Source organism: Lagopus muta, chromosome 2, assembly GCF_023343835.1.
Source record: "Lagopus muta isolate bLagMut1 chromosome 2, bLagMut1 primary, whole genome shotgun sequence".
NCBI lineage: Eukaryota > Metazoa > Chordata > Aves > Galliformes > Phasianidae > Lagopus > Lagopus muta.
In genome coordinates this window covers 25,504,905-25,532,031 of record NC_064434.1, presented here as the reverse complement: position 1 = coordinate 25,532,031, position 27,127 = coordinate 25,504,905, and the positions used below count along the sequence as shown (strand labels likewise).

The 27,127-nt window shown below is 35.2% G+C and overlaps 1 protein-coding gene across 1 annotated transcript in view; it reads left to right on the top strand.

The window, feature by feature from the left end:
* The window catches only part of LOC125689991 (protein eyes shut homolog), a 702,258-nt gene that overhangs the window by 589,609 nt on the left and 85,522 nt on the right, over positions 1-27,127 (top strand). The window contains exons 36-37 of the mRNA XM_048937860.1: positions 14,157-14,265; positions 17,870-18,090. Of these exons, the coding sequence (XP_048793817.1) occupies positions 14,157-14,265; positions 17,870-18,090 (330 nt within the window). The remainder of the gene's footprint in view (positions 1-14,156; positions 14,266-17,869; positions 18,091-27,127) is intronic.

Below are 27,127 nucleotides of genomic sequence, written 5' to 3'. Positions count from 1 at the left end.
TTGTGTTGAAAAAAGCCTGAAGGAATTATGATGACAAGGACTTATCTTCTTTCTTACTAATGATGTCAAAACAAGAGAAGAATTGTAGGTAAGGATTGGAGACACAGAGATTACTCCTTTAACTGTTCCTACAACTTACTGAGAGAGAAAAATTATTCATTCCCAGTTTCTTGTAGGCCAGAAATGGTGCATTCCCTCTGTGCAGTACACACTGCTATACTTCTTGGCCTGTTTATGACGGTACATGAAGTAATGTCAATCACAAATAAAATGTTAGTGATAATTCTCATCATAGGGAGAACGTGTTTTATCAATAACACAGTTTCAGTTAGACTAAAATAGTCATTTCCCGTGTTAAGCAGTGCAGCGGAGATCTCCATATTCTATTCTAAGAAGCTGGCCAGTCTCGCATTCCTTTATCATTTTTTTCTGATTTTAAATGTAATTCAACTAAATTAGGCATTCTAAGACCTTATGGTGTAGAACAGTTGAATGGACAAGATAGGTGCTTCAGAAGCTTGTTCTGAATGATAACAGATTAGATTCTTTCGTTTTTTTTCCTTTTGTCTGATTTGGCTACTGCTGATAAACTGAAGAAGCAAATTTCTTGAATGTCATCAGCAGAGCCTGAGAATAGGCTGTCTGAATCTCACTATGAGAAGCAGGTGCTTAAAGTTTACCTAAGTTTGAATTAGCGCATTGTGAGGATATCTCTAAGAACTGAAGATTCAGGGCTTCAAAGGACTAGAAAAGATGAGCCTTAAAGACTCTGAAACCAAAACACTATTGAGAATAATCTTCAATTTTTTAAAAAATAAATAAATACTTAAATGCATAGAACTGAAATATCAGCAGAAAGTCTCTTGATTGTGAGTACTGGTAAATACACCAGCCTTGAATTCAAGGTCTACAGTTGTTGGCAACAGAAGGATTTTATTCTTAGCAGTCTCCCCTGTGTTATCAGTGTACATATATAAATTGTTCCTTTCCTTGGCATTCAGGTTAAGTAGTAGATTTCTCATTAACCATATTGCTTAACCTATTTTTCCTTTAGTTTTTTGCCAATTTAGATTGGGGTGTAGCAGTTCATTTTAAGCCATCAGGCTAAATAAAGGGAAAATAATTAGTGCTGCCTGATGGAAGTGATAAATGTTATTCATTATTGTATTTCTTCTGTCTGTAATAGGTAAGAAATAGAAGATTCTCAATTGGAGGTCATTGTAGTATTATATTGTTATCTGTACAACATTGTATTGAGCACCTTAATTCATGTGTCAGATGGCTTGCTAATTTTCATTCATAGGATCAGATCTAAGATTCACTTCCTAAGTGGAAGACTGTATCTTGAGATGGCTCACATAATCATTCATTCCTACATTCTAGTGCTAAACTTCTAACCCAAGCAGTATCACTATGCTGCTGGGAGTGAAAGTCCTCTTCAGGGGAGGGAAGAAAGACATAGCTGGTAGGACATTATCTAGCTTGTCTCTTTGTGAGTACCTTTTCATGCTTCTTTGAGGCATTTTGTTGGCTAGGTATAATGATAATTAAATATTCAACATTTATTTGAGTTACCTTTTTCATTGTTATTTTGAATGGAATTTTCTCCACTCAAAATATATTTTTTATATGTTCCTTATTCATTTCCTCTCTTACAAGTGCAATTTATGTATATATAGAAAATCTTATCACTGTAGGCAAATTTTTATTACAGTCATTGTAAGTAAAACATTGGTTGTCAGAATTATATGTGGGCATGTATTTTCCTTTCACTTTCTGTCTATAGCTCTTTCACTTAGACCATTACTTTTATAAATACATACGCTGATTTCTTATTTTTCTTTATTTTCACTAGTGCTTTCATATGCATAAGATTCAACTGATTTAACAAAAATTGTTAAAACATGATCTCACATCAGCTGTATAAGAATGTAGAACGAAAGTAGTTTTTGAAATTTCAGGTTTTACAATGTGTTCTCTTTTATATTTTGCTAGACTTAGAAAATGTTAATTTGATCACTGAGAAATAATAGAGGCTGATTCTTACACAGAGTTACAGTCTGCTTCTAATGATGTTAATATGAATCTTGTCAGTTTTTAAAATAGAAATGTGATCCAACACCCATTTTCAGTCTGATGAAAATCAATGCTACTACATTTGATACTGTAGATAAAGAGAACAATGTGGCTGCTAATGGAGTAATGTTTCTCTCTAGAAAAAAAAAAGTTTTGTGACTCAATAAAGCCTTTTACTTTTATAAAGAGTATTATTGTAAAGTTAGCTTTACAATAGTAGTTCAGCTACTCAGTGCAATCATTTTTAGGTTTCAGTTTGTTCACTGTTCAATAGAAGTCCCCAACTCACCCTTTCTCAATGTAACAATGTGTTCTTTCTTTTGATCACTACTCAAGCCTTTTCTAAATTAACAAATATGTCTAATTTGATTTCCTCAGGGGAAGCATATAGCTTGAGATAATAGATTGTTGTTATGGACCTTCTTTGCTATTTAGTTTACTTAAATGGCTTAATCTGCATTTTAAGGAAGAACTGGTTAAAATCTATTTGGTAATGATTCTTCATTTAAAGGGTTTCCCTCTTTTCTTTCAGTGAAGACTAGTTTTAATTTCCCTCATTTTCCACACTTTTTCTTAGGTGCTACATATGCTGGGATTACATAAAGAGAGTGGAGGAAGAAATAAACTTTTCTTTCTGCAGTTACATAGTATTAAAAAAAACATGCTTGAATGCAATTTGATGAATGAGGAAAACCAGAATAGAGGGTAAGAATGAGCTGAACAAAGAACTGAAAGCACTTCCCTCAGGGAATATTCATTTCTGGAGTTCCAAAGAGTAGAAGTATTTTATTTTAGTATATAAGGTAGCCTTGATGTAAATCGTAACAGCCATGTAAATCAAAACAGACAAAAAAATACACAAAGAAGCCTATTCTGATCCAATGGAGGTCAATGCATAAGCACAAGTGTAGTAAAAACTCTCCATCCGTGTAAGTAAAACCGGGTTGTCTTGACCTCAGAATCGAACATCTGGTATTCCTAAGAGTTGTTGCCTACTGATAGAATCAGCAGTCTACTCTTGCAGTACTGTCATGAATATGAATAATGATGGCAATAACTGATGTAATGATTATGAGAATCACAATTAAATTTTGTTGCATCTTCAAAATCCTTTGTAAATATTAATGCTTGTTTTTCCAGTATTGTTTTGCTAATCCTGTTCTTGCATGTGTGAAATGGAGATGTCACAGCATATCAGTCTTGTCACAGTGTACTGATGTATTAAGCTTACTTCAGTGCAGTACCTATGAAATCACTGGAATTGCAAAGATGGAACTCAAAGCAGAATTTACATTTCCCTATTAGTAGTTTCCCATTTCTCTGTTATATGCCAGGTGATACATGCAGGAGAAAGAATCCCATTAGCCAGTCTTCTGAAGGATCATATACTTGACTCTTAGATTGACAGAGCTGGCACATGAGGAATAAAGAAAGCTAAATAGAATCTAGCACAAACAGGACCAGTTTCACCTAAAGTAGATGTGACCATTTTCAGCTAGTGATGTGCTTGTCCACAAACATGAATTGCTTTTTTTTACATTCTGTGTAATATGTGAAAAACTGCATTCGGGCATTACATAAAGAAATTAAATTTCCTGTGCAAGATAAACAACATTATACATGATAAAGTGTATTTATGTTCCAAATATTATCCAATTCCAAGTAGAATCTCTACTGCAGACGAAAAAAAATATGGTTTGAAGGTGGAAAAAAATGGTTTTCCTTTCTGCCCATGTATTCAGCAGTCTTTAAAAAGACTTTTTTTTTCTAAGGAGATAACATTAGAATTATGTCTAATAGAGACAATCTAGGCCTGTATAACCTCAGAGACATTAACAGTTGAGATCGCTTCTGTGAAAGACCTGTTGTTTGTCCATTCTAAGACCTGCTCTGTGCTTTCCTTACTTTGTAAATGGCCTAAATTATCTGAAAGACTGGAAATTATGTCAATTTTAAGCTTAGTTTTTACCAAATGAGAGACAGATATGTTAACATTCCTTCACTGAATAGTATTTAATTATTTCAGTAGAAATGTTACAATTATAGGGCTGCAGATCTTAGAATATCGTCTACTGAATACTAGCTTAGCAGGACATGCTTACTCCATATTCTGCCATACCTATAAATTATGTACTTATGTCATATCTAACGGTTGTTTGTCTAACCTGTACTTATAAACCTCCAGTGAGGTAGTCTGTGCAATCTACTTCAATATCCATCCTGAGAGATTTTTTTTCTCATGCCTGTCATGGAGACAACAGATTATTTATTTCTTGTTTGTAATAACCCTCTATGTGCTTGGAGATTATATTGTGCATATGATTTATCTTCTCTTCCTCAGCACTTTCAATTTTGCCTAAGTGATCTATGGTTAGTATTAGCAGCGTTAATTATCCACTGAAAGAATAACAAAGGAATGTATCTCGGATTTTATGAAACCTGAATTTAAACTTCTCTTTTAGGTCACTTTTCAGGTGTTCATTGGCTCTTGATGCTTTCTTCTAATCTTGCCCTCCTAGCTCATGTGTTTCTCAATGTAATTTCAAAGCTGTTAGCATGCCTTATGTATCAGCAACAGTAGAAATGAGAGAATGTAGATACCAAATATGTTGATGATCATAAGGGAGCAGAGAATCAGAGACTAGTGAAAACTGATAGACTGAGTGAAACTCCTGCTGATTGATAAAGTGGGCCATTAAAAATTATGACATCGTTCATTATTCTTATTCTGGAAGAAAGCAGAGCAATGTTTATGTGTCTGCTGTCTATCTACCTATTTATACATTCCATTATTATCTTTACTTTCTTTCTGACATTGTTGTCATGTTTTCAGCTTGTCTACTCTTAAAGATCTTCATTATGGAACTGTTTTCAGCTATTTTCAATAGTCAAAGGAACTTTTGAAATACTCTGTAGAGTACGTAATACTTAATTATTATAATTATTGTACCATGTCAATGGTTTATGGGCTGGTTCGGCCCGGTTCCGTGACGAGCGGGGCGGAGGGATCCGCAGATCCGCGCCTCCGGAAAAAAAAGAAACAGAGGACCCCAAAATAATTAAAAACAGCAGCACAAATCAGAGGAGAAACAAACTAATTTACTAAATATATTATCGGAATGCAAGATAACACACTATAATACAATATAATCAGAATAGAAGCTAATAAATCAAATATAATGAGAGAGAGAATGTCTGAAAGGTGGATAGGCCTCACCACAACGCTGAGGTGAGATGCGCAGTCCAGTTGAGCAGCAGGGAGACGGGAGCAGCGCCCACGATGAAGGGCAGGCGAGAAAAGCACATCAGGTGACCTTGCCAGGAGTTAAACCTCCTCTCCCTGACAGCAAGGTTCCCTGGGGAATGTAGTTCTTCTTCTCTTCAGGGCAGGTACCCAGGACTTGAGCATTGACAGTTAAAGTCCCAGTGCCCCACATGATGTTATGATCACAAAAATCACAAAACCATGACATACCACAATAAGCATTGTTCATAGTGTTAATAATAAATTAATTATTTCTAGATTGTGTGAAGGGACATGACAATAAGCCTGGAAAAACACCCCTTAAAATCTACCTGGGAGGTGATGATTTACGTTAAGTCAATTTTTGGTGAATCTAATTGTCTTCTAAATAGAAGAGTAGGATAAATATGTATTTTTGCGCGTTTTCTTTTTTTAATACCCTACACGTACAACACACAGTACAAAAAAGTTTATGTCCAACAAAGTAATAGCAAAACTTCAGTGTCAGACAGGCTAATGTTTCTATACTAAAACTGGTTACCACAGGAGTGAGCATGAGTGTAGTAAATAGATTTGAAATTTATCAAGTTCACTTTGATAGCGTCTAAAATATATTCTCACAGCCTGCTAGCAGAGCAAAGCCAAGTCCTAAATAATGTTCTCTTCTGGATACCTCATTCCTTGTAGATTAATATACGTGTGATAGGAGAAAGCTCAGCAATTTTAATGAGAGCCATGTAAGGATGCTCTTACTCTTCCTTGGTTAATCAGAGCTGAGGAAGAGCTGGCAATTTTTTCTCCCACATGTTAATGTAAGTCCATTGACATTCATTACACTTTATTAGAATTTGGCATGTTCTCAGAAGCCCCAGCAAGTACTGTGATGGCTGTTTAAAAGTTGGAATTTTGACAAATGCCATATTCTAATATACAACAAATTATGTTAGCTGAAGGTCCACTAAGAAACAAAAGGCAAATAGTAACTTTTTAAGGTCAAACTCTGGACTTAATATCATCTTTATAGGAGAGCATATAGAATGTTGGAAGAAAGTTTTAATACAGTAACATATCATCAGTTTTATTAATACCAAAAGCCTTTCATTAAGCAAATTGAATATGTAAAGTCAAATGGGGAAGAGCTATAAGGTTATTCTGTTTCTGGTTGCTTTTTCCCTTTCAAAATGTAATTTTAAAGATGTTTTTTGAAAATCTATATGGAAAAAAATCTATACGGAAAAATGGGTGGAAAAAGTATATTTGGTGTAAAAACATGATACTAATGTGAAAATCATTCTGCTTTGATATAGCTTAAGAGTTCTAGTTTAAACATCACATATGAATTCTGGTTCAAACTTCCTCATATATTTTGAAGTGTTGACTAAAATGCTTGTGGCAGAAAATCATGTGATCTTTGGAATAAAACAACCCTATCAATAAATCTGAAGACAAATGCTAATAAGAAACGTCATTTAAAAGGAAATTAATATTGATAGTGATGTCTAAGCCTTATATTTCTGTAAAACTGTGTGTATCTGTGATCAAACAGCAACTAGAGAGTTCCTTTTTTTTTTTTTTTCTTTTTCATTAGTTACAACCACAGTGAAGAAAGAGAAAATGAAGTGTTGGGAAGACTTTCAGAGTCAATTACAATGCAATTGGATGGATACTCAGTTTTTAGTCTCACTTAGATGATCCTTTTTGCAACTGTTCTTTTTGTGGAAAACAATTAATAGTGTTTTGCAAAAATACAGTATGGAGCACTTAGTGCTCTGCCTTCAGCCTAGATCTATTAGAAATTGTGGGGGAAAAAAAAAACCTTGAAATATTTTTCCTTTTCTGCCGTGACCAATTGCAAAGACCTCTTTGTTTCTGCATCAAGGAGGACCCTGTAGGGATTCTTTATGCAATGGAGGACACTATGCAGGACCCTCTATGCAATGCAAACACACCAAGCAGTTTAAGACACATATAGATAGAAAAGCAGTATCATTTGTATCCTAGATACAGTACTCCTGTTACTGGCACGAATAAATCAGATCAATTGCTTTTAATCATGAGGCAGGCTAGGGCCCCAAAAATATTCACTTGTATTATTATGTCCATTTTTATGTATATCGTCCTTAAAAATTTTCTCCTTTTCTGACGTTTCTCTACCTTCATGTATTTTTCTAAGTAAACTGGGCAAGAAACAAGGGAATAATTTATGTACAAATTGTAGAACTTATTTTTAAGCATTTCTAAGAGATGGGCTGTTTCCTACCATGCAAGAATATGGGGAATGTGTCAGCAGTAATAGAGAAAGTAATGCTTGGTGTAATGCTGCCAAAATCTTTTAACAGCTTTACTACTCATAGTGAAGAATAGCTCTTGAATCCTACACAAATACCAAGTAAGAAAACACTGGAATCATCAGCAAAGCTTGGATTTTTTACCCCATCAGATGAGCCTTTTAAAAGCTTGGTTTTCTTTCCTCTTCTAAACCCAGACCTTTGACAAGTAACACATTCCAATAGTTGAGTGTGTCCCTTCCGCCTCCACCAATTTCTTTTTTAAAAAGAGCATCAGGAGATTACTAGTACTGCAAGACACTATTAGGGGTCAAAGTCATTTGGGTTTTTTTCCCACTTCTGTGCTTTTGTCTGCTCCCTTGCCTCGTCTCTCTCTCTCTCTCTGTCTCTCTCTTTCTCTCTCTTTCTCTGCTGCTGGTATGCTTTTACAGCCAGGTCACTTCATAACAACTTGAGAACCTGAAATTTGGTGTTGAATAGCTGGGGGTTGCAATAGACGTTTCATTGATTTCAAATAAAATGTCAGACGTAAAATACAGTGTTCGTTTCTATAATTATTACTTCTTAGTGTTCTAATTGAAAGTGGTAAAAAATACTAAAATTTGACCTTGTTGAAATTGAAGAGGGTAAAGAAATGTGAACATTTGCATAGAAGCAGTGTGCTGTAGATTATTTTTGTTTTTAATAACAAAAAGATTTTTAAAGAAAAAAAATAATAAATGCAACAGTTTTGGAAAGAAGTACCAAGAGGTTATTAAAACTGTAAGACAGAGTACACATTTTCACACTTGTGAATTGAATGTGCTCAGTCAAAAGTAAAATCACTGTTCTTGAAAAATATCCTGTATTGCTTGACAGCTGGTTAGATGTTCCCTTGACAACTGCTGGTTAATCAAGGGTGTAAATGAAGCTGCTGTTTCAATGTTTTGCAGGAGTAATTTTAGATTGTCTCTTTAATATCAACACTTTTTCAGTGAAGAGTTATATTTGTTTTTGTGGGGATTTTTTTTCACAGTGATCGTTACTAATTTTGCTTAGTGTATGTCAGCTTGGACGAGAAAAATAGTAAATTATTCTAAATGTTATCTTCCAATTATGGCATTATAAAGTTGGTAGTAGTAGTATTGCTTTGTAATAATTTTTCAGAAGACCCAAAACTTTGTTGTTCTAGCAATGTAAGATATTCATTTGGAAAAACTCTTCCTATGACAGTTTAGCTTGCATAAAGTCAAAGATCAATTCTCTTTATAAAGCCTCGTTTTTCTGTACCTACTGATCTGACCTTTTAATTTTGCTATGTATCTCCTTAGACTGTTGGAAATGTGGCTGCACTTACAGCACTATACAGAGAACATAATCGCTATAAACTAAATTTTCCTGAGTTTGTTTACACAACCATGAATGCACCATTTTTAGATGACTACATTAGATAACCATAATGCATAGATGCAGTTAAAAGTATTCCAGAAGTTCCACTCTCTGGACCTATTCTCATCAATATTGTCAAATATGTAATCAGTTTAAGATTCTTTACTGTGTTTCCCTTGATATAAACTGGAAGCTGAAGCAATCATGCTATCAATTAGGGCTTAAGGCAGTCCTTCCGATGATTTGACCAGACATCAGTATGAATTTTGTGATCATACTTTCTGCTGTGCTCCTTTAGTGCCACCTGGTGACCAGCTTGAAGGAAAAAGAGAGTATGATCCTTGTGTAGTGAGGTAGCTGATGATCTGAGCTAAAACCTTCACTTGAGCAAGATTTTGCAGGTGACATTAGATTTAGAAGTGCTTCAGTCTTTGCTAGTTCAAAAAGATTTATTTTAATACCATTTCCAACCTAAATTAATTCTATTCTTACTGTGCACACAATGTGTACAAATAGGTACAAATGTTATATAAACATTGCACTTTGTTAGAAATTCAGTGTCCATTCATGTTATTCATCAAGATGTAGCTAGAAATGGAATTAATCAGTGTATAACTTCTGCCTTTCATCTGTTGAAGTCAGTGAGACTTTTGTAAAGAAATAGCCCCTGAATTAAATCCTTTGTTAATTCCTGTTCTTAACGAGAGATTACATAAAATCCGCAGAAGCTATGAAAAATCATGTTATTTTAAGTCAAGTGCAGAAAAGAAGGCTGAACCTCTTCTTATTTCAAGTCTGTTGAATAAAGATACCTTAGCATTAACAGGAACATTAGCATTAACAAGAAAAGGTTGAGCTCCACATGGCTCCAGACTTAGATTGCTATGAGAAATACTCTATATATCATTCCCATACATCCTCCTTGAAAAGCCGTTTCCCATACCTGTTCCCCACACACACAGCTCACTTTTGCTATGTGAAACCTTTTTATATCATTACAAGTGTGATGTGCATGAATCAGACCAATTTTGGTGCCTGACAAAATAATCCTGCAATAGGAATCATATTGCATTCTATTCTGTCACTATCTCTAGAGGTAAAAATACTCTGGCTTTGAATGCAACTGAAAAGCGAGGCAGATGGACTGAAATGCCTTCAGCATCTAAACAAGTGAAAAAGCACGAGTGAACTACAGATTCTTCAAAATGTAAAGATGTCAGTGATTAGCCATTTTCATCTCAGGTGTTCTTAATGTGAATTCAGCATTTCATTATAGGAGGTTAATTAGAAAAATAAGGAAAAAAATGTCAAGGGAATAAATCATCATTTCAGTTTTATCTTTTCTAACGTGAATAATGGATTTTATTTTTATACCAGATGTGTGTAATAATACAGCTGCATTTCTCCAGTTGCAAGATAAGGACAGAATTAATCTTGGATTATAAGAGAAATTTTATCAAGTTGTATGGCTAGCTCAAGAGGCATTTTATGTCTGGTCATTTCTGCTGCAGAACATTTAACATGAATTCTTTTCTTCACCTCTTTTTTTTTTTTTTTCTTTAACTAGAATAATTATGTCTTACATATGTCCATATTTTAGCATTTTATAATTTCAAATGCTGCAGTAAAGATAGAGATAGCATTTCTGTTTTAATTGCCATTTTTCACTATTTTCATAACTTTCTCAGCAGGCTGTCTTTTGGGCTTAAATTTTCCATGCTCTGTCTCTTTTCAAAAGCTATTCTAAGCATATTTGAGTAATCTAGCAAACTCAAACAGTTCTAATTTTGTGGTAACGTAAGCATGAAAAATATTCATTTTTCTCACATTTCAAATGTTTTCCATTTCTGTGACATAAAGCAGATAGAAATTTCATGTATTATTTGCCTGGAAGTTCTTGCAGAGAAAGGAACAACCGCCAAAGGAAATAGTGGCAACATTCCTAACGTGTACTCCAAAATACAGGACAATGGATTGCTGCTTGTAGCCTGTGGTTTATTTTCACAGCTCAGTCACTAATCTGCTGGCTGACATCAAACTAATCGGTTCTTTTCTTTGAGCTTTCATTGCCACATCTAAAAAAAAAAGAAAGTAAAAAGCTTTATGTCCTCAGTGAAGTGGAGACCTGATGTTCAAAATCACTGTGTAATAGCAGATGCTTTCAGGTATTGTTTTTGCCTTTGTAATTTATTATTTCTTCTTTTCTGACATGTTTCTTGAAAGGCACAAGTAAGCCTGAATAAGGATGACTATCTTAGCATGTTAACATTTATGTGAATTTAAGATACCTGTGATTATCTACATAAAGAACATTTTAGCGCTGAATAATCTATAAAGATTATTTTAACTATCCCTATTTGTATTTTTTTACTTTTTTTTCTGTTGCAAAGAGTCAAAACAGAAGAAATTATGTACTCAAATCAGTGGGAATATGTGAATACCAGACATTCACAATGACAATTTGCAGTGCTCAGTTCAGCTTAGTAGGCTAATCGCTTGAAGAGGATCAAAGTGACATAGGCCACAGTGTTCTTTTTTTTTCCCATCAGACAAACATTTTAGTTTATGAACATGATTACACCACTTAAACCTTTATTCTCTGTAGGCTGGACTATTATAAAATGTGATCTGTAAGACCAGACTTTGAATTGATTTAGATGCAGACTTTAGACAATTTCTTGAAAAGCAGGCATGAGGCAGAGGCAAAGGGAATGCATTGCCATGAGCGTATTTGGTCTGTGCTTAAAAATCTGCTTTGACTGGTAAGTATCAAGAAAAGGTTACAAGTTTGTTTTCCCCACAAAAATGGTAAATGAGCTAAAATATTTTATAAGAGAAATTATCTCTATACACTGTGACTTAGCAGGAGAATCCCCAGCAACAGAAATATTAATGGGAACAAGAAATGAAATTCAAGATATTTTTAATATATCAACAACTGGCTGGAAATCACGGTAGATAGCAGTACTTTCTTCAAAATTGTCCTTATCCTGAGTATTTAAAAAAAAACGATCACTAGAGAACTTGTCAATATGCCCATTGCTTATTGAGGAGAATCTTCTGTTTATTAAACTCACACTTTGTAAAGAAATTGTGAGAATTAGCTGATGTTCAGAACATCAGACATTGCTTCTGAGTCTGTATGTTCAACATGAAAATGTTATGATAACTTTGTATTACATAAGAAGTAACTTAACTTAAAATGTACTTATAAGATATACTTATTAAAATACACGTGGTAATTTTTAAATCTAAAATTAAAGAAAAATGTGAATATTTTTCAAACTCATTTGAATAGTCTAGGAGTCTGGGTCACATCTGAATATGTGACAATGCCTCTCAAATGTCGCAGTATTCTAAACAGTTCTAAAAGCAATAATGCTCCTAATTGAAAAGGAGAAAAAGTTCTGCCTACTTAGAAAAATGAAATAACATGATACGTATCAACTCCATGCATCATAGTGCAGTGAAGAGTCAGTGAGTTAGCGTTGTCTGAAGTAACTCTGGAACCAGAGCAAGATAGCCATTGGAAAGGTAGAATTTATTAATAAAGATGCATTACTTGCTGATATAGACATATTACCTATGTGGCTTGTGTTAGAAAATGCACTGTTTTTAGCTGCTCACTCAGATGTCACTACAGTTAAGTATTAATAATGTGCCCACATTCATTAGGGACCTAATACTATATGTTTATGTTAACACAATGTTCCCGGTAACTTCAGAGCTGAAAATTGAGACTCTAGATGCTAATTTGCAGATAGGATGATAGAACAGTAAAACTGTAGGCACAAGTAGAAGAGCATAACTGAAGGCAGAACATGGGATAAATCAGCAGCCAAATGGGTGGTGATTTGTGAAAACATCAGCATTCAAGAGCATTGTAGGTTTTGATGTGGTTCATCCATGTGTAAATTTACTCATTTATTTGGGTAAATTTATTTTATCTTAGTGCTGAGGTATGCCATTTTAGGAATGTTACAGTGTTCAGGACAGAATGGCCTTTAAAATACATTTACTCCTTCATGTGTTTGCAGCCTGACATGGCAGTTCATTTGCACCAACACAAAACAGTTTATTACATTCCTGCCATTGTCCTTGCCCGGCTAAAATCATGGGATATTTGGCAGTCGAACTAAATATATATATATATATTTTTTTTTTCAGGATCTATAAAATTTGTTATGAAAATGTAACATTTTTCTTGCTAAGGACATTAGTCATGAAACCTAATTATGTGGACATGATTGATAAGAGTTTGATGTCATGTTGTGCATGTAGTCAGTAAACCCTATCATGCTTCCTAAAAGGAGGCCCATCACATTTTCTTTTCAAGTACTTGAAAATTCAAACTGAGTGTATAAGTGGGAAGCACCTCTGCAGGATTATCAAAGTTTGGTTTTAAAGAACCTATCAACTAATATTCTGCTATTCTGCCATTGCTTCACTAATATTCATCCAAATTTCCTTTTGAAATATTAAAAATATATATTTGAAAAAGACATATTAGAAAATCATCTTGCGGGATTTAATTTTTATTACAATATTTCATCATATCTCATCATAGAAAGAACCTAAAGAGTCCTCGGAGTCTGACTGAATGTTCTCTTGTGGTTACTTTAAAAATTTCTTTAACATTATATGCTTTATTTGTGAAGCTCAGTACCAGAGTTTATATTAAGAGCATGTTTCTCAAGTAGCGATAACGATATCTCTGTGTAATCTTTCTACTCAGATCTACACAGCCTTTTATTTCTTACTCCATGTCTGTTTCCCCTGTAGGGCAGGAAAAGGAAATTTCCACCTAGGGAGTTCAGCATCTTTCAGCATCAATGATACTTGTCCAACAGCCCTCTATATTAGGGAGAGCACGTCAGCTACAGTTAGCACTTAAAATTTATCAGTGCCCATTTACACATGTCTTCTTTGTCTCTGTGTACATTTCAAACAGTGGAGTCAGGAGCAGTAGGAAAGCAAATAGAAAACATTAAAAGAAGAACATTACATCTTTTTTTCTCCTCAGTAATTCGTGTAAGCATGAAACTAGAGTTGTTATTATCCATAAATTGTCATCTATCATGAGGTAGAAACATCTTTTTCACCTTGCCTTTGCTGTCTGAGGTTTGAATACTCCTCTGTCAGTAGCATAAACAGTAATGAGATCTTCTGTTTCCTTCTAGCTATATGTTGCCTGTTAGCAGTCCTGAAGGTTACTGCATGATTGAAATGGCTGCAGACAGAAACCCTCCTGTACGACACAGACTCCATCTCTCATATCAGGCATCTCAGGTGAGTCTAAAAAGCATCAAAAAAATAGCTGCTTGCTTTGAAAACACAGATATCATTATATTTTCTTTAATATGTCATTTCACAGAAAGCATCCACAATATTTCCAATGATTTCTTCACCTTATCTGACTCTGAAACATCTATTTCAGCTGCTTAATGTCTATGAAAAGGATGCTGATACTGCAAGAGAAAAAATAAAGTATCTGCAGTGTCAGTGAATTAAGCCATGGTGTTGTTAGGAACAATTCAGACACAGTTCAGCAGTAACTCTGGTTCTTTTTTGTTTGCGATCTCTGCTGTCTTGTGGTGGGCAATTATGAATCATTACTGACTTAACTTGATGCCAGAACTTTAGGACTTCCTTTCTGAGCAGTACTGTAAATATGATTGTCTCCATTTTCAAACCAGCCACTCTAAATCTACCATAGGCCAGCTTTCCCATATCATGTTTTTTTCTGTTTTGCTTTGTCTCCATTTTGTCACCTTTCTTTTCTCTGTGTTCTAGTGTCAGAAGATTATTCCTGCATGTTATGTTCTAAGTTGTTTTGAGCTTGAGAATTTGAACTGTGATTGAGCTTTCACGTTATAAGTTTGTTTGCTAGGATACAGGACAATTAATTGTAGATAGACTAATTATTATGTGTATTGTACGGTATGTGCTGTCAGTAATAGAATTTCTTCTCTTCCCAGTCAATGTCTGGGTGCTCAGTCTGATAGAACTGAGTTAGATATCATTATTACCCAAATTATTTCTGTTCATATCTTCTAGATGACCAGCCTGATGTTCTGAAGGGGAATGTTGTTTGTCTCCCCCTTTATGTCTGCAGCCTATATCTCTGGCAGAATATGTATCTAACACTGTTTGCAACTTCTGTGTAGAGAATCTGTGGAAATGACCCATCAGTGCGTGGTCATGTAAAGAAGTAAGCACTACCTCACTAAAAGAAAGACTTACAGGCAGCTGCTACCTTTGATACCATGCCCCAAGATGATACAGCAGAATCTTTCTGCCCCAATCAAGAAATTTATCTCATTTGTTAGTAAGTTCAGAACTCTTTTCTTTTTATGTGAGTGCACAGTTGTTTCAGTTCATATGGATTTTGGAAGTGGATGTTCTAGTCCTCCGCACTTAGCACATTTCAATTCATATTTGCAGAGCAGTCATGGAGCAAAACAACTTAATTCCCTCAGGAAAAAGCAATGCAGAAGATGTTCTCTCTGGGTGCACTTAATGTACTATACCACTAAGAGGTATTTCATGGGACCAAACACACTTAATTAACATAAATTCTTACATGGTATATAGGATGAATGTTGGATCTTCATGAAAAATGGTTATGCTTTACATGTCTGTTTCCAATCTTTTCAGAAGCATACAAGCAATGAAAGAAAAATATTATTTCTAAGGGGACTAAGGAATTTTTTTCCCCTTAATGACTGACAGTTGATTCTCTTTACCGCTCAGGCTCCAAATGAAGAAAAGCCATTTACAAATTAGCATTAGAAAAGTTAAGCATAATCACAAAATCATAGAATGGCTCAGGTTAGAAGGGACATAAAAGATCATCTAGTTCTAACCTCCCTGCTACGCACCAGCTCAGACTTCCCCAGGCCCCATCCAACCTGGTCTTGAATGCCTCCAGGGATGGAGCATCCACAGCTTCTCTGGGCAGCCTATTCCTGTGCCTCACTGCCCTCTGAATAAAAAACGTCCTTCTTAAATCTAACCTAATTCTCACCTATTTTAGTTTAAAACCATTTCCAAGTCTCTTATCATTATCATGAAAGTATTAGGAATGTTACCGTAATGTTACCATAATATTATCTTAGGGCTATTAGGTTATTAACAAGATTTACAGAAATTCTTCCTGTGTGCTTCCTGAAAATAGATTCTGGTTTTGTCCATTTAACTCAGAACAGACCTTTACAGAAAGAAATGTGTATTATGGTGTACTAGTGTGAGTTTGAACATCTAACATATTACGATAAAAATCATCGATGTGAGAAACTGAGCAAAGCCAAGTGAAGTTATTCTGTGGTTCACTGGATCTGCCCCCAGGTCAATGCTTTTGTAAAATAAGTCCAGTAATAAAAGATTATGTTGCAAGAGTAGTGTTTGGTACACCTTTTTTTTTTTTTTTTTTTTTTTAATCATAGACACTTTACATTCCAGTCCAGTGCCTTGCTTAATTCTTATAGCAGGTTCACAAACTGAGAGAAAATGTCTGTCTGAAAATGCTACTTACAAATTTTGTCCAAATCTGTGCTGGTTTATATCTATGTTTGACAAGGGAGAAAGTCAAGTGATATGAAATGAATTTGACAAGTGCTGAGCTGATGTCTTCGAATTCCTTCCACATGAAAAATTTGATTTAATTTTATCCATGCTCTAAGAGATGTAGGTTTTGTTTTTTTTTTTTTTTCTTATTTTCTTTCTAAATGAAAGGCATTGTAAATGGAGACATTTGTGGTCATTGTATCTCCAAATTTCACTTTAGATTGTCAGCAACATAGCTCAAGCAGTGATAAAAGCCATTCGAGAACAGCAAAACACACTCATATCGATATGTGAAATCTAGACAAATTGATATGGTACTTTCCTCCTTCTGCTCCTAAATCTTACAGTTGGTGTATGGATATTATAGAAGAGGACTCTTTAACTATAATTTATCTCCTTGTGTAAATGATCGCCTCACTTTACAAACCCTATGATATATCTGTTTTTCTGGTGACTTATTCATAGTTGACTACCTGTCACTCTGTTTCTGGATTGGTTGTATTATACATGTAAATGCATCACAGAATTATATAGTTATTATATTATGGTCTTTTCAATTCTAGACAGACATCTGGCAAAAGAACTTAGTCATGTTGAAACCCAGTGTCAGAGCCCGTGAAAGTCAAGCACCAGCTTTATAAGTGGCATTTTCCATGCGTAATTAGTCACTTAAGAGAACTTTTGTAAGTGATGTATAAGGATTTATCTCCTAGATCAGGTAGCCCAAGAACACTAATATGACTGGGTCAGTCCCAATATAAATTAGTTGTGGGTGTTTCTTCGGCATCTTTATCAAGGATGCCCTAGGCATTTGTGACTCCAGAATTTACTAAAACTTTCCCTTTTCTCCTGGTCTTCATTATTGTGGTCTGATGTATATCTTGTCACTCATTCAAGAAATGTAAAATCTTGATTATATAACTCCTTTATCTTGGTTTCCTGTAGGTTCCAGATCATTAAGAAAATCTTTATGCATGGTGTACATTTTCTTCTATGTTCCTGTGCCAGCTCTTAAATGAGACTGTAAAACTCATGGTTGTACAATGATGGAAACATAAAGAAAAGCTTATTGTTCATGTTCATTGTGGATAAGGCTGGAAATTGTAATTTGTTTTTCATGGAATGTTACTACACAGTTTTACATAAAAGTCTATTTACATCATGTAAAGTGAAAAAAAAAAATTAAAAAATCCTTCAAGCCAATGACATAGTTTTTTGCTATCTTTAATTAATGGCTATTTCCATTATTTCTTGTTATTAATGCTCCATTATTTTATAGCAACATCACAAACTACATTCTTTTCTGATGTTTCTCTTATTTCTGCAGATCACCTTTGGACCAACCTTTCTTGGGAATGTTCCTGTTCACAAAGAGGTTCCTGAATGTGCTGGGCACATACATGGCTATAAAGGATGCATTAGGGATTTTCAAGTAAACAACAAAGAATTTTTCATCATAGATGATGCTCTTGGAGGGAAGAATGTTGAGAACTGTAATGTTCCAATATGTGATTACCATCCATGTCGCAATGGTGGAACCTGCATTAGGTAAGAGTTAGCATTTTGTCATCTCTTTGTAGCTGGCAAGTTCATCCTTAGTAGAAATTATTATACTTTTCTGTGTAATAAGCAATAACTTAACTCCTGTCCAGATAATGTTAAATAGGAAATGTTACATCTTCATGCCTAACCAAAGAAATTTTACAACTTCTTTGCTTACGTTAAAACAGATATAAAATGTAATTACACTGTACATGGTGCATGTGTAGTGAGTTGCTGATAGAATTCCTTCAGGATCAGCTAGTTCCCCGGCCTAGTGACCAGTTCAGACTTTTTTTATAGGTAAGACAAGATCACATAACACCTTCTTCTGTCTGACAACTCTGGAGTACTGTACCCAGGACTGGAGTCCATACCTCAATAAATATGTGGAGCTGTTGGAAGGGGTCTAGATGAGGGTTGAGGCGCCTCTTATTAAGAAAGGTTGTTTGCTTGAGACATGCTCTAGCTGTAGCAAAACCAATTATCTCTTGAGATTTGGAAGTCCCATTTGGATAGGTTACTAGCTAGGGATCTTCAGAGAAGTAATTCCTGCATTCCAAAGTCCTGATGCTTCATTTTGCCCACAGTGTGTGCAATGCAACTCCATCACTGTATACTGTGTAATGAACTAAGAGAAAAACAAATTGCTTCTGCTTCTCTGAGAAGTGATGAAATTTATGCGTGTGTCACATCTACAAGTCTCACTCTTGACGAGTCATGTACCTATCTTCTTCAATTTCTTTGTAGAGGATGTAAACAGAGTGACAAGATGGAAGGTAAATTTGCTTTTGCTGGCAGGCATTATACACAGACTCTGACAATGCCAAGGCCAGAAACCCCTTTGGGGTATGCTTCACTTTTTTCTTTACTGATCTTGTTTTCCACAGCTTTCATCATGCTGAAAAAGTGTGGAAAAGCAATAACTTGCATACCTTCTGATCAGCCTTGGGAGATCTGGCTCCAGAACATCTTTAATCTGATGAGCAATCCACAAAGCTTGTTCTTCTGAATCTGTTGTCTTAAAAAATAAATTGAGTGTTTCAGTGGATGAAGCATCTCCTAAAAGGAATGGTGTGCTATATACTCTTCCTTCCAAGCAATTTCTGCTAATACTATTTAGTAATCTATTTAGTAACCATACACAGTTTACAAATTCTATGTAGAAGACAGATCCGATTTTAAAGCAATAGTACTTACCACCTTCTTTCTTCAGTGCTTTGGTTACAAACATTCTTTGATAACTCTTACAGCTGAAAGGTAATAGCCTCTCCCTTAGTTCCACAGTAGTTTATTAGTTGCTTTATCCTAGCAACTATTTGATAAACTAGTATTCAGATTTAGAGGAATCCTGTTGTAATTCACAGCATGTCATGTGTGGAGTAGGAGAACTGAAAAACCAGAAGTAAACATTTTGTGTATAGTTTCTAGTGTTCAAGTGGTATGTGTGGACTATAATACAGCATGGTTACCTTCAGATGTATGACTGCTGCCAACAAGAGCCCTAAATAATATATGGTGCTAGAATGTACAGGGCAAGGTTTTGATAGTGGGTGGGGCTACAAGAAATGCCTCCAGTTATAAGAGTCCAGAAACTATCTAGATAAGGGTAGGCTTTAGCTGGCTCCCAAAAAGGACCTACAGCTTCTAGAGCTAAGCCATGAGCAAGAGAGAAAGCTTAAGAGAGCACAAAAGCAGCTGGGAGAGCTAAGTGAGAAAATGGGAGACAATAGATACTGCAGACAATAGGGTCAGTGCGGAAGGAAGGCAGGAGGTGCTCCAGGTGCAGAGCAGAAGTTCTCTGCAGCCAGGAAAGGCCCATGGTGGAGCAGGCTGTCCCCATGGGGATCTTTACTGGAACAGTACGGTCCTGAAGGATGAGTATTGTGGTATGGATCCACACTGGAGAAGTGCTTGGAGAGTTACAGCCCTTGGGAAGTCCAGTTTGGGAAGAACTGCATCCTGTGGGAAGAATCTCACATGTAGTAGGGGGCAGAGTGACCATGGAGGAGTGGCAGAAACAATGCAGTACGAGCTGACTGCAGCCTCTGTTCTCCTCTCCCTTCACTGCTCAGGGGAGGAGGTAGAGGAGAGTAAATGGGAGGGAAGGTGTTTTTAGTTTGCTTTTGGTTCTTGCTGATGTAGTCTGCTACCAGTAGGCAATAAATTACATTAATCTCCCTTATGCTGAGTCTGTTTTTCCAGTGATGGTAAGTGCTGACTGATCTCTCTGTCTTATTCTCAGCTTATGAGCCTTTTTTTCCCACATATTTGTGTTTACACAATATGTGCTGTTTACAGGGAGGAATGAGATAGCAATGTGGTTGAGCAAAGCTGACTATCATTGTTAAACCACCATCTCACATCATTGTTAAACCACCATCTCAACAGTACTAAAAACATTCCCATCTCCACCATTAATTGTATTCATTTACCTACTTACTTCTGAGAAGAAAAAAAAAAAAAAAAGAAAAAAAAACCTTAATTGTAGTTAAATCTTTTTTCAGATCAGAAAACAATCTGACAACTCTTATAAAGCTATTATTGACTGGTTTAAGATATTGCCAGTTGTTTCACTTAGCTGTTTAATGACAAAAAAAAGCCATTTTTCATTTCATGTTATTCTTTGTGAATTTGGCAACTAATTGGGGCTTTTGCTTCTGAAAGGCCAAGTGTTATATAATGAATAACTCAGACATGTTTTATAATGAGGAATGAAGCTTGCTGTACATAGACAGGTGTGTTTCATAAGAAACATCTTTTACCCTCATTCTTAAATGAAAGTTACTTGCCTGACAAGGATTAGACAGACCAATGAGTTGGAATGGCCAACCACAGCAATGATGGGTCACACAGTCACCATTTTGCCACGGTATAAAACTGTGTGTACGACAAAAGCCATTCTGTTTCAAATTGCACTGTATCAGATAAGAGTTTTAGTCAAATCTAAATTTCTGATTCTTTACATAACAGTTATTTTGTTAGTTTTTTAAAAGAAAGTATTTTCTTACCTTTGTAAATACCCTATGGCTTGTAGAGGCACTTTTGCAAATTTACTAGCTCTTTTACAGCATTTTCTATCTGTGCTCAAGTAGAATTCCAGAGACTGGTTAATTTCAGAGGGGAAAAAATGACAACTATTCAGTAAATGTAGTGTCATACAGTTCTGTGAGTGATTCTGTGAATTCAGTGTTCACTGGATTTTAAATATGAATTTGGAGGGAGATTAACCTTGGAAGTGCTAAACATTCTGTGTTGCCCCCTCTTCATGTGAGCCAGATGTTGCAAACCAAGACTAGTGTTAATTAAAAAGTCACATCTGTGTGTGGGAAATAAATTCATAAAATTAGCAGTGATTTGACAATTGTGAGCCACAACTCTTGTGGCAGTTGATTAATGCATTTGTTTTAAATTGTATAAAGAAAATGTAGACATAGACAAGTTGCTTTTTGTAGCGAAGAGTACAATCTCAGAGTTAATTGCTCCCACAAACAATCATGTTTCCAGTGTCTCAAACTATTCTCATAGCGATTACTCTTACTGTTTTTGTTCTCCTTGTATTGGTGCAGCAGATGGGTCCATTAATGTTAATCAATTAACTCAGACTGAAAAATCAAACTCAATTAGCAATAAATTTCAATAGAGAGACAGTTGTCTTCAGATTCCAACCACAAGGAATGCCATATGCATCAAATATGCAAGGAAGTCAAATTTTCAGTTTTGGTACCTGGCAGCATAATAAATATCTTTGTAGAAGTTTAGGTATTTCACTTGGAAAGTAGCTTTTCTACCATGAACTGTAAAAGTAATATTTTAAATTATATTTTAGAAACTGTTTTCTGCACACTGGAGGACCATGCATTTCTTTGTAAGACTTAGAACTGATTCATCAAATTATAAATTAAATCCTAAACATCTCCCAGAGTTCATCTGAAAAGGTTTTAAATGTCTTTTTAAAAAGTAGAAAATGAGTTCTAGATTAGCTTTGTGGAAAGCAAAAGAAAATGTTATAGTGGAACTTGATATGTGATAAAATTCCATGTATTGCAGCTGTTTAAAGGAGAAGGTAAAGTGATTGAACAAGTGCCATGGCTCCTTGTTTGTATATATCCTCAGTCATTATGACTGTGACTATTTTTTATAAAAACAACTTAACTGAAGACCTTGGAGACTAAAATGTAATTTTGCTTTTTTTTTCCTCTTGTTTTCTATTTAAAGAGTAGTCATGGTGAATCTTTCCCATATCATGCACTAGAAATGATTCTTATGCCTGCTTGTGCTCATGTATCAGAAATACACATCAAGTCAGATTTTAGCTGAAGGAATTCATCGAGGGTAGTCTTTTATTTCCTTATAAGCACATTTCTCACATTTTTAGCACACAGCTAGAGTTTGCTTCTGGTTCACATAATCTGGTTTGTGTCGTTTGAATTAAAGAGGAAGTTGTTACATAAGAAAGTTCCCATTTCAAAACAGAAACCATTGAAACACTTTCTAGTAATGCTAGTAGTGGTGCAGGCTAACTTTTGAGAATTCCTTAAGGATTTTCTATCGCAGCTTTATATGTAGAGCAAGAAAGGAATCAGATATTTGGGAATGGCAGGACTGATCACACTTACACTGATCTCTTATTGGTCTGTTTAATGAACTAAGAGAGTCAGACAAGAGCATTATCCAGAACTTCTAGTTTTGTTGTGTTTATTTTACAAATCTGAATCCTACTTACTTATTATTAGGATCCACATTCAGTCCAAAACTGTTTTAAGCTCTTCTGTGTTCAGCTCTTTCACAAAGATCAACCAATGAAAGGGATTAATTTTTATTTTAGTAGATCTGAAAAGGAAATAGGTTTCTAGATAAGAGTTGAGAATTCTGCTCCTGGACTCAGATACCTTGTTCAGTTCTGCCTCAAACATTTTTAGAATTTGCACCACATGTACTTAAGTAAAATGATTTGTACAGAGATACCCTGCTTCCTGCTTCTTTCTGAAAGACTGTGTTTTTGTTAATTCTGTCAATACTAAAGATGCTCACACATTAACAACTCCAGAAACAGATGGTATCACTATTTTCATTCATGTTTCTACATACTGATATTTAGAAAGGCTAGTTTGGGAGACTGAACATGTTGAATTCTGTACTCTTCATAAGACTATATAGCTAAATTAGCTGGAGTTCAGTGCATATGAATGAGATTCACATTTGGTAATCTGTTGTTTTTTTCTAACACGTATATCAAATCAGGCCTTGGTGAAGAAAATATTAAGCTTATTTTCAAATTGTTTTATTTTTCTAGCAGAGAGATTGTTCATCTTACCAGGTTCCACATGATGTTAGGAATAAGTAATGACACACTTAGAACATCTTTCACGTTACTTTCGAGAGGTATGAGAGAAAATGCCATTGTGCTTCTCAAAATTGATCAAAATAGCATTGGACATGACCTTGTTACATCATATTTTTATAGGAAAGTCAAAGTAGCAATCAAACCAGAAAATTTTATCTTCAATTTCACTAATAGTACATATTAATATATATTGCTGGATGTACTACAGCCTGACTGCTGTACTTTATAGCCAAGCAAAAGTTCTATTTAAATTCATTAAAAATATGCAGCTTTTTTACCAGTGATTAAAATGTGGCTCAGTTTCAGAATTTGTTGGCTTAATAATTTTGCCTTTTTTTATAGAACTGTTGCTGAAATAACAAATTCTGGCTGTTGAGTCATAGCATTTAAATCCAAATCAAAGCAAACTTTTGAAAAACAGATTATCAAAGAGTAAACCTTTCTGTGTTTTTAATACTGTCAGTGAACTGGTGGGTCTATTAAAAATGTCTGTGGAAAAATCAATTTTTTTCTGTTCGCGGATCTGCAGATTTAGTATTCAATTAGTGTGAAAAGTAACTTGCTGAAAACAGAGCATGCAGGAAAAGCAAGTATCCAAGTGTAAATAGGACTTTAAATTCCTGACTGTTTAGATAATGTGCAAGCTGTGCACAGAATTTGTTAAATGTGATGTTTATACATCATCTTAGTTCAGTTGTGCTTAAATCAGAGAAGCTGCCACGGCTAAAATTTTAGTGTGGGTATTGAAATACTAGTAAGTGCCATTTTAATACCACTCATTCTAGAATGATTTGATTCAATTCCCAGAAATACTATGCAACATCATTTTCAAGAATTACAGCACAACCAAATCAGAATTTGTGATGGCATTGCATCCAGAAAAGAGATTGTATTTGATATAGCTTTAAAACAAAAGATATCAGGAAGCTGAATTGAATGCTATCCTTTTCCAAGGCCACTGTGATGTTTAAATGTACACAGAAATACTAAAAAAAACATTCATATGCATTTGTCCAACTAGAGAAGTAGTGCATACATTCCTGTAAGAATTTCACCACCTTAGAAATCCTGACAAATAGTGTAGCTGGTGATGTTTGCTGTATGTTGTATCACATGTAACAGGTGTGTGAAAAGTGATAGATGTGCCATATTCTTTTTACTAATTATTAAAATTCCACAGAGATAATGCTTTCATTGAAATGTATATGTTCTTAGTCAGGGACTGTTATACGCTGTAACTGTGTATTTTATTGATATTACTGTAAAATCACAAGATTGGTACTGCAAAAGATGAATAATGCACTATCTGTAATGTGTGTTAGAACATTATTCGTATGCTCCTAACCAAACATATAGACCTACCTACTATGATAGATTTCTAGACTTCAAGCAATGAAAATCATGTAAGAGAGGGGAAAAAAAAATGATGAGATTTAGTCATGACTAGAGTGGTTGAGTGAGGAAGGAACAGGAAAGATTATCAGCTATACTGAATGCCTTTCTTGGGGAGCTTATGACTGAGAGATTATCTGAGGGCACCTTACAGGACAGATTTTGATTATAGTTTGAAGAAACCTTCACTTTGTCATTTTGTTGAATGCAGAACAAAAAATCACATGGTTAATATTCAGTCTGAATTTGGAATGTCTGAATATGAAGTACTGTACTGATACAAAACTTTGTTACTCTATTTCCTTCCAGTAAAAGCATTCATTTAAGTTCATTTTTCAGAAAGATGGGAAACTGATTTTATTATTTTTTTTTAACTGTTAAGTCTGGCCTTTTTGATCTTATAAAATCAGCCAGTTGATCATGTGTACAGCTAGATAGGAAGAGTAGTGTAGACATAGTCACCGTTCTCTATGTTTGTGTCCATAAATGAAGTAATTCATGTGCATGAATACAATACATTTAGATTAGGCTTCTTAAACCTGGCCATCCTAACCAAATCTAGATGTAGAGAGGAGAAGAAACAGAAATAAAATGCACATTCTACCTGTACCTAGATTATCCACAGTTGTCCACCTCAATATTCAGAGGAGACATAAGCTGACTAGATCCTCACTTTTTCTCACTGCCCATACCTATGGGTCAGTACCTATAGTGCTTGTAAAGGCAGTCTTCCCCACAGTTTAATTCAGTTAATGCAGATTAAATATCAATATAAAAATTTGTGAAGGAGGAAAGTGTTTCTTTTGTTGGATTTGGGTTTTTTTGATTGTTTGGATGGCTGGGTTGGAGTTCTCAGTTGTTGGTGAAGTCAGGAGGGGGAGCAGCAAAACTGCTACCATGGACTTCCAAGGGCAGACTTTGAACAGTTCAGGACATCAGTAGGGAGAGTCCCTTGGGATTCCATCCTGTAGGGTAAAGGGGTCCAGGAAGTCTGGTTTTTCCTAAAGAAGGAAATATTAAAGGTATAGAAGCGGGGTTTCCCTCTGAGCTGCAAGATGAGCCAGCAGGGAAGAAGACCAACATGGATGAATAGAGAGCTTTTCCTGAGGCCTGAGGAGAAAAAGAGAACCTACTTTCTGTGGAAGAAGGGATGGGCAACTTGGGGAGAATACAAAGAAGTTGTGTCAGGGGAGATTCAGGTTGAAGTTTAGGAAGAACATCTCTGAAAGAGTGTTCAGGTGCTGGAATGGACTGCTGAGGGAGGTTGTGGAGTCACCATCCCATCCCTGGAGGCACTCAAGAAACATTTAAATGTTGTACTAAAGGACATGGTTTGGTGGGAAGTATTGGGGATAGGTAGACGGTTGGACTGAATGATCTTGAAGGTCTTTTCCAACCTTGGTGATTCTGTGATTCTGTGATTCTGTGGTTGCTGTTTGTTTGTTTGTTTGTTTTTAGCTAGGGAAGACCTACTGAGGATGTGTATTATGTGGAAGATCAATGTGTTATTTGTAAAGAATCATCGGACTTAAGAATTACCTGCTGTGCTGCTAGAGAATTAGTACATCCCTGTTCAAAAAAATACTGTCTTGAACAAAGATACAAAACTGCTCTTGAAGATTGAATTTCTATAGCATAATAAACTTACAAGATACAAAGATAAAGTGACCTTAAAACCACAAAAAAAGCTGTTTTTCCTTCCTTGGGTTGTCCTGAATCGTAATAGCAGAAGCCTGCACAAGGTTTGACATGGGTACATCAGCATCATTCATAATCTGTGGAGTTTCTAGCATTGCTTTATACCAATTTTGGAACAATAAAAGCTATTTCATAACACCACCTTGAAAGCTGATGCCATTTTTTTTAGTAGTAGTTATCTATCGTTCATTTCATTTGTCTATTAGCCAGTATCAATACTGTTCATTTACCTGACTGAATAATAATAATAGAGTAATACTCTATTACTAAATAAAAAGTCTTAAAAATAAAAAAATGAAAAAACACTTTGAAAGTGTTTCCTTTAGTTGACAGGCTCCTCTTCATAATAGCTGTGTCTGTATTATTACAACTTAGTAGTCATATACAACTAAACTACAGTCTCGGAGTTCTTGTAGGATTACAGCTAGTATTGCTTCTTTCCTACTTCAGCTGATAGTGCTTAGGAGTTATGAGTTAAAGGATAAGAGATGTCAAGGCCTGATTTCTATTACTCCACAAGGCATCAGTGTTCAATAAGGGATACTGTGTACTCGTGTATTCAGGTCACCTTCTCAATCTGTCCATCACTTTAGCTATATTGAATGCTTT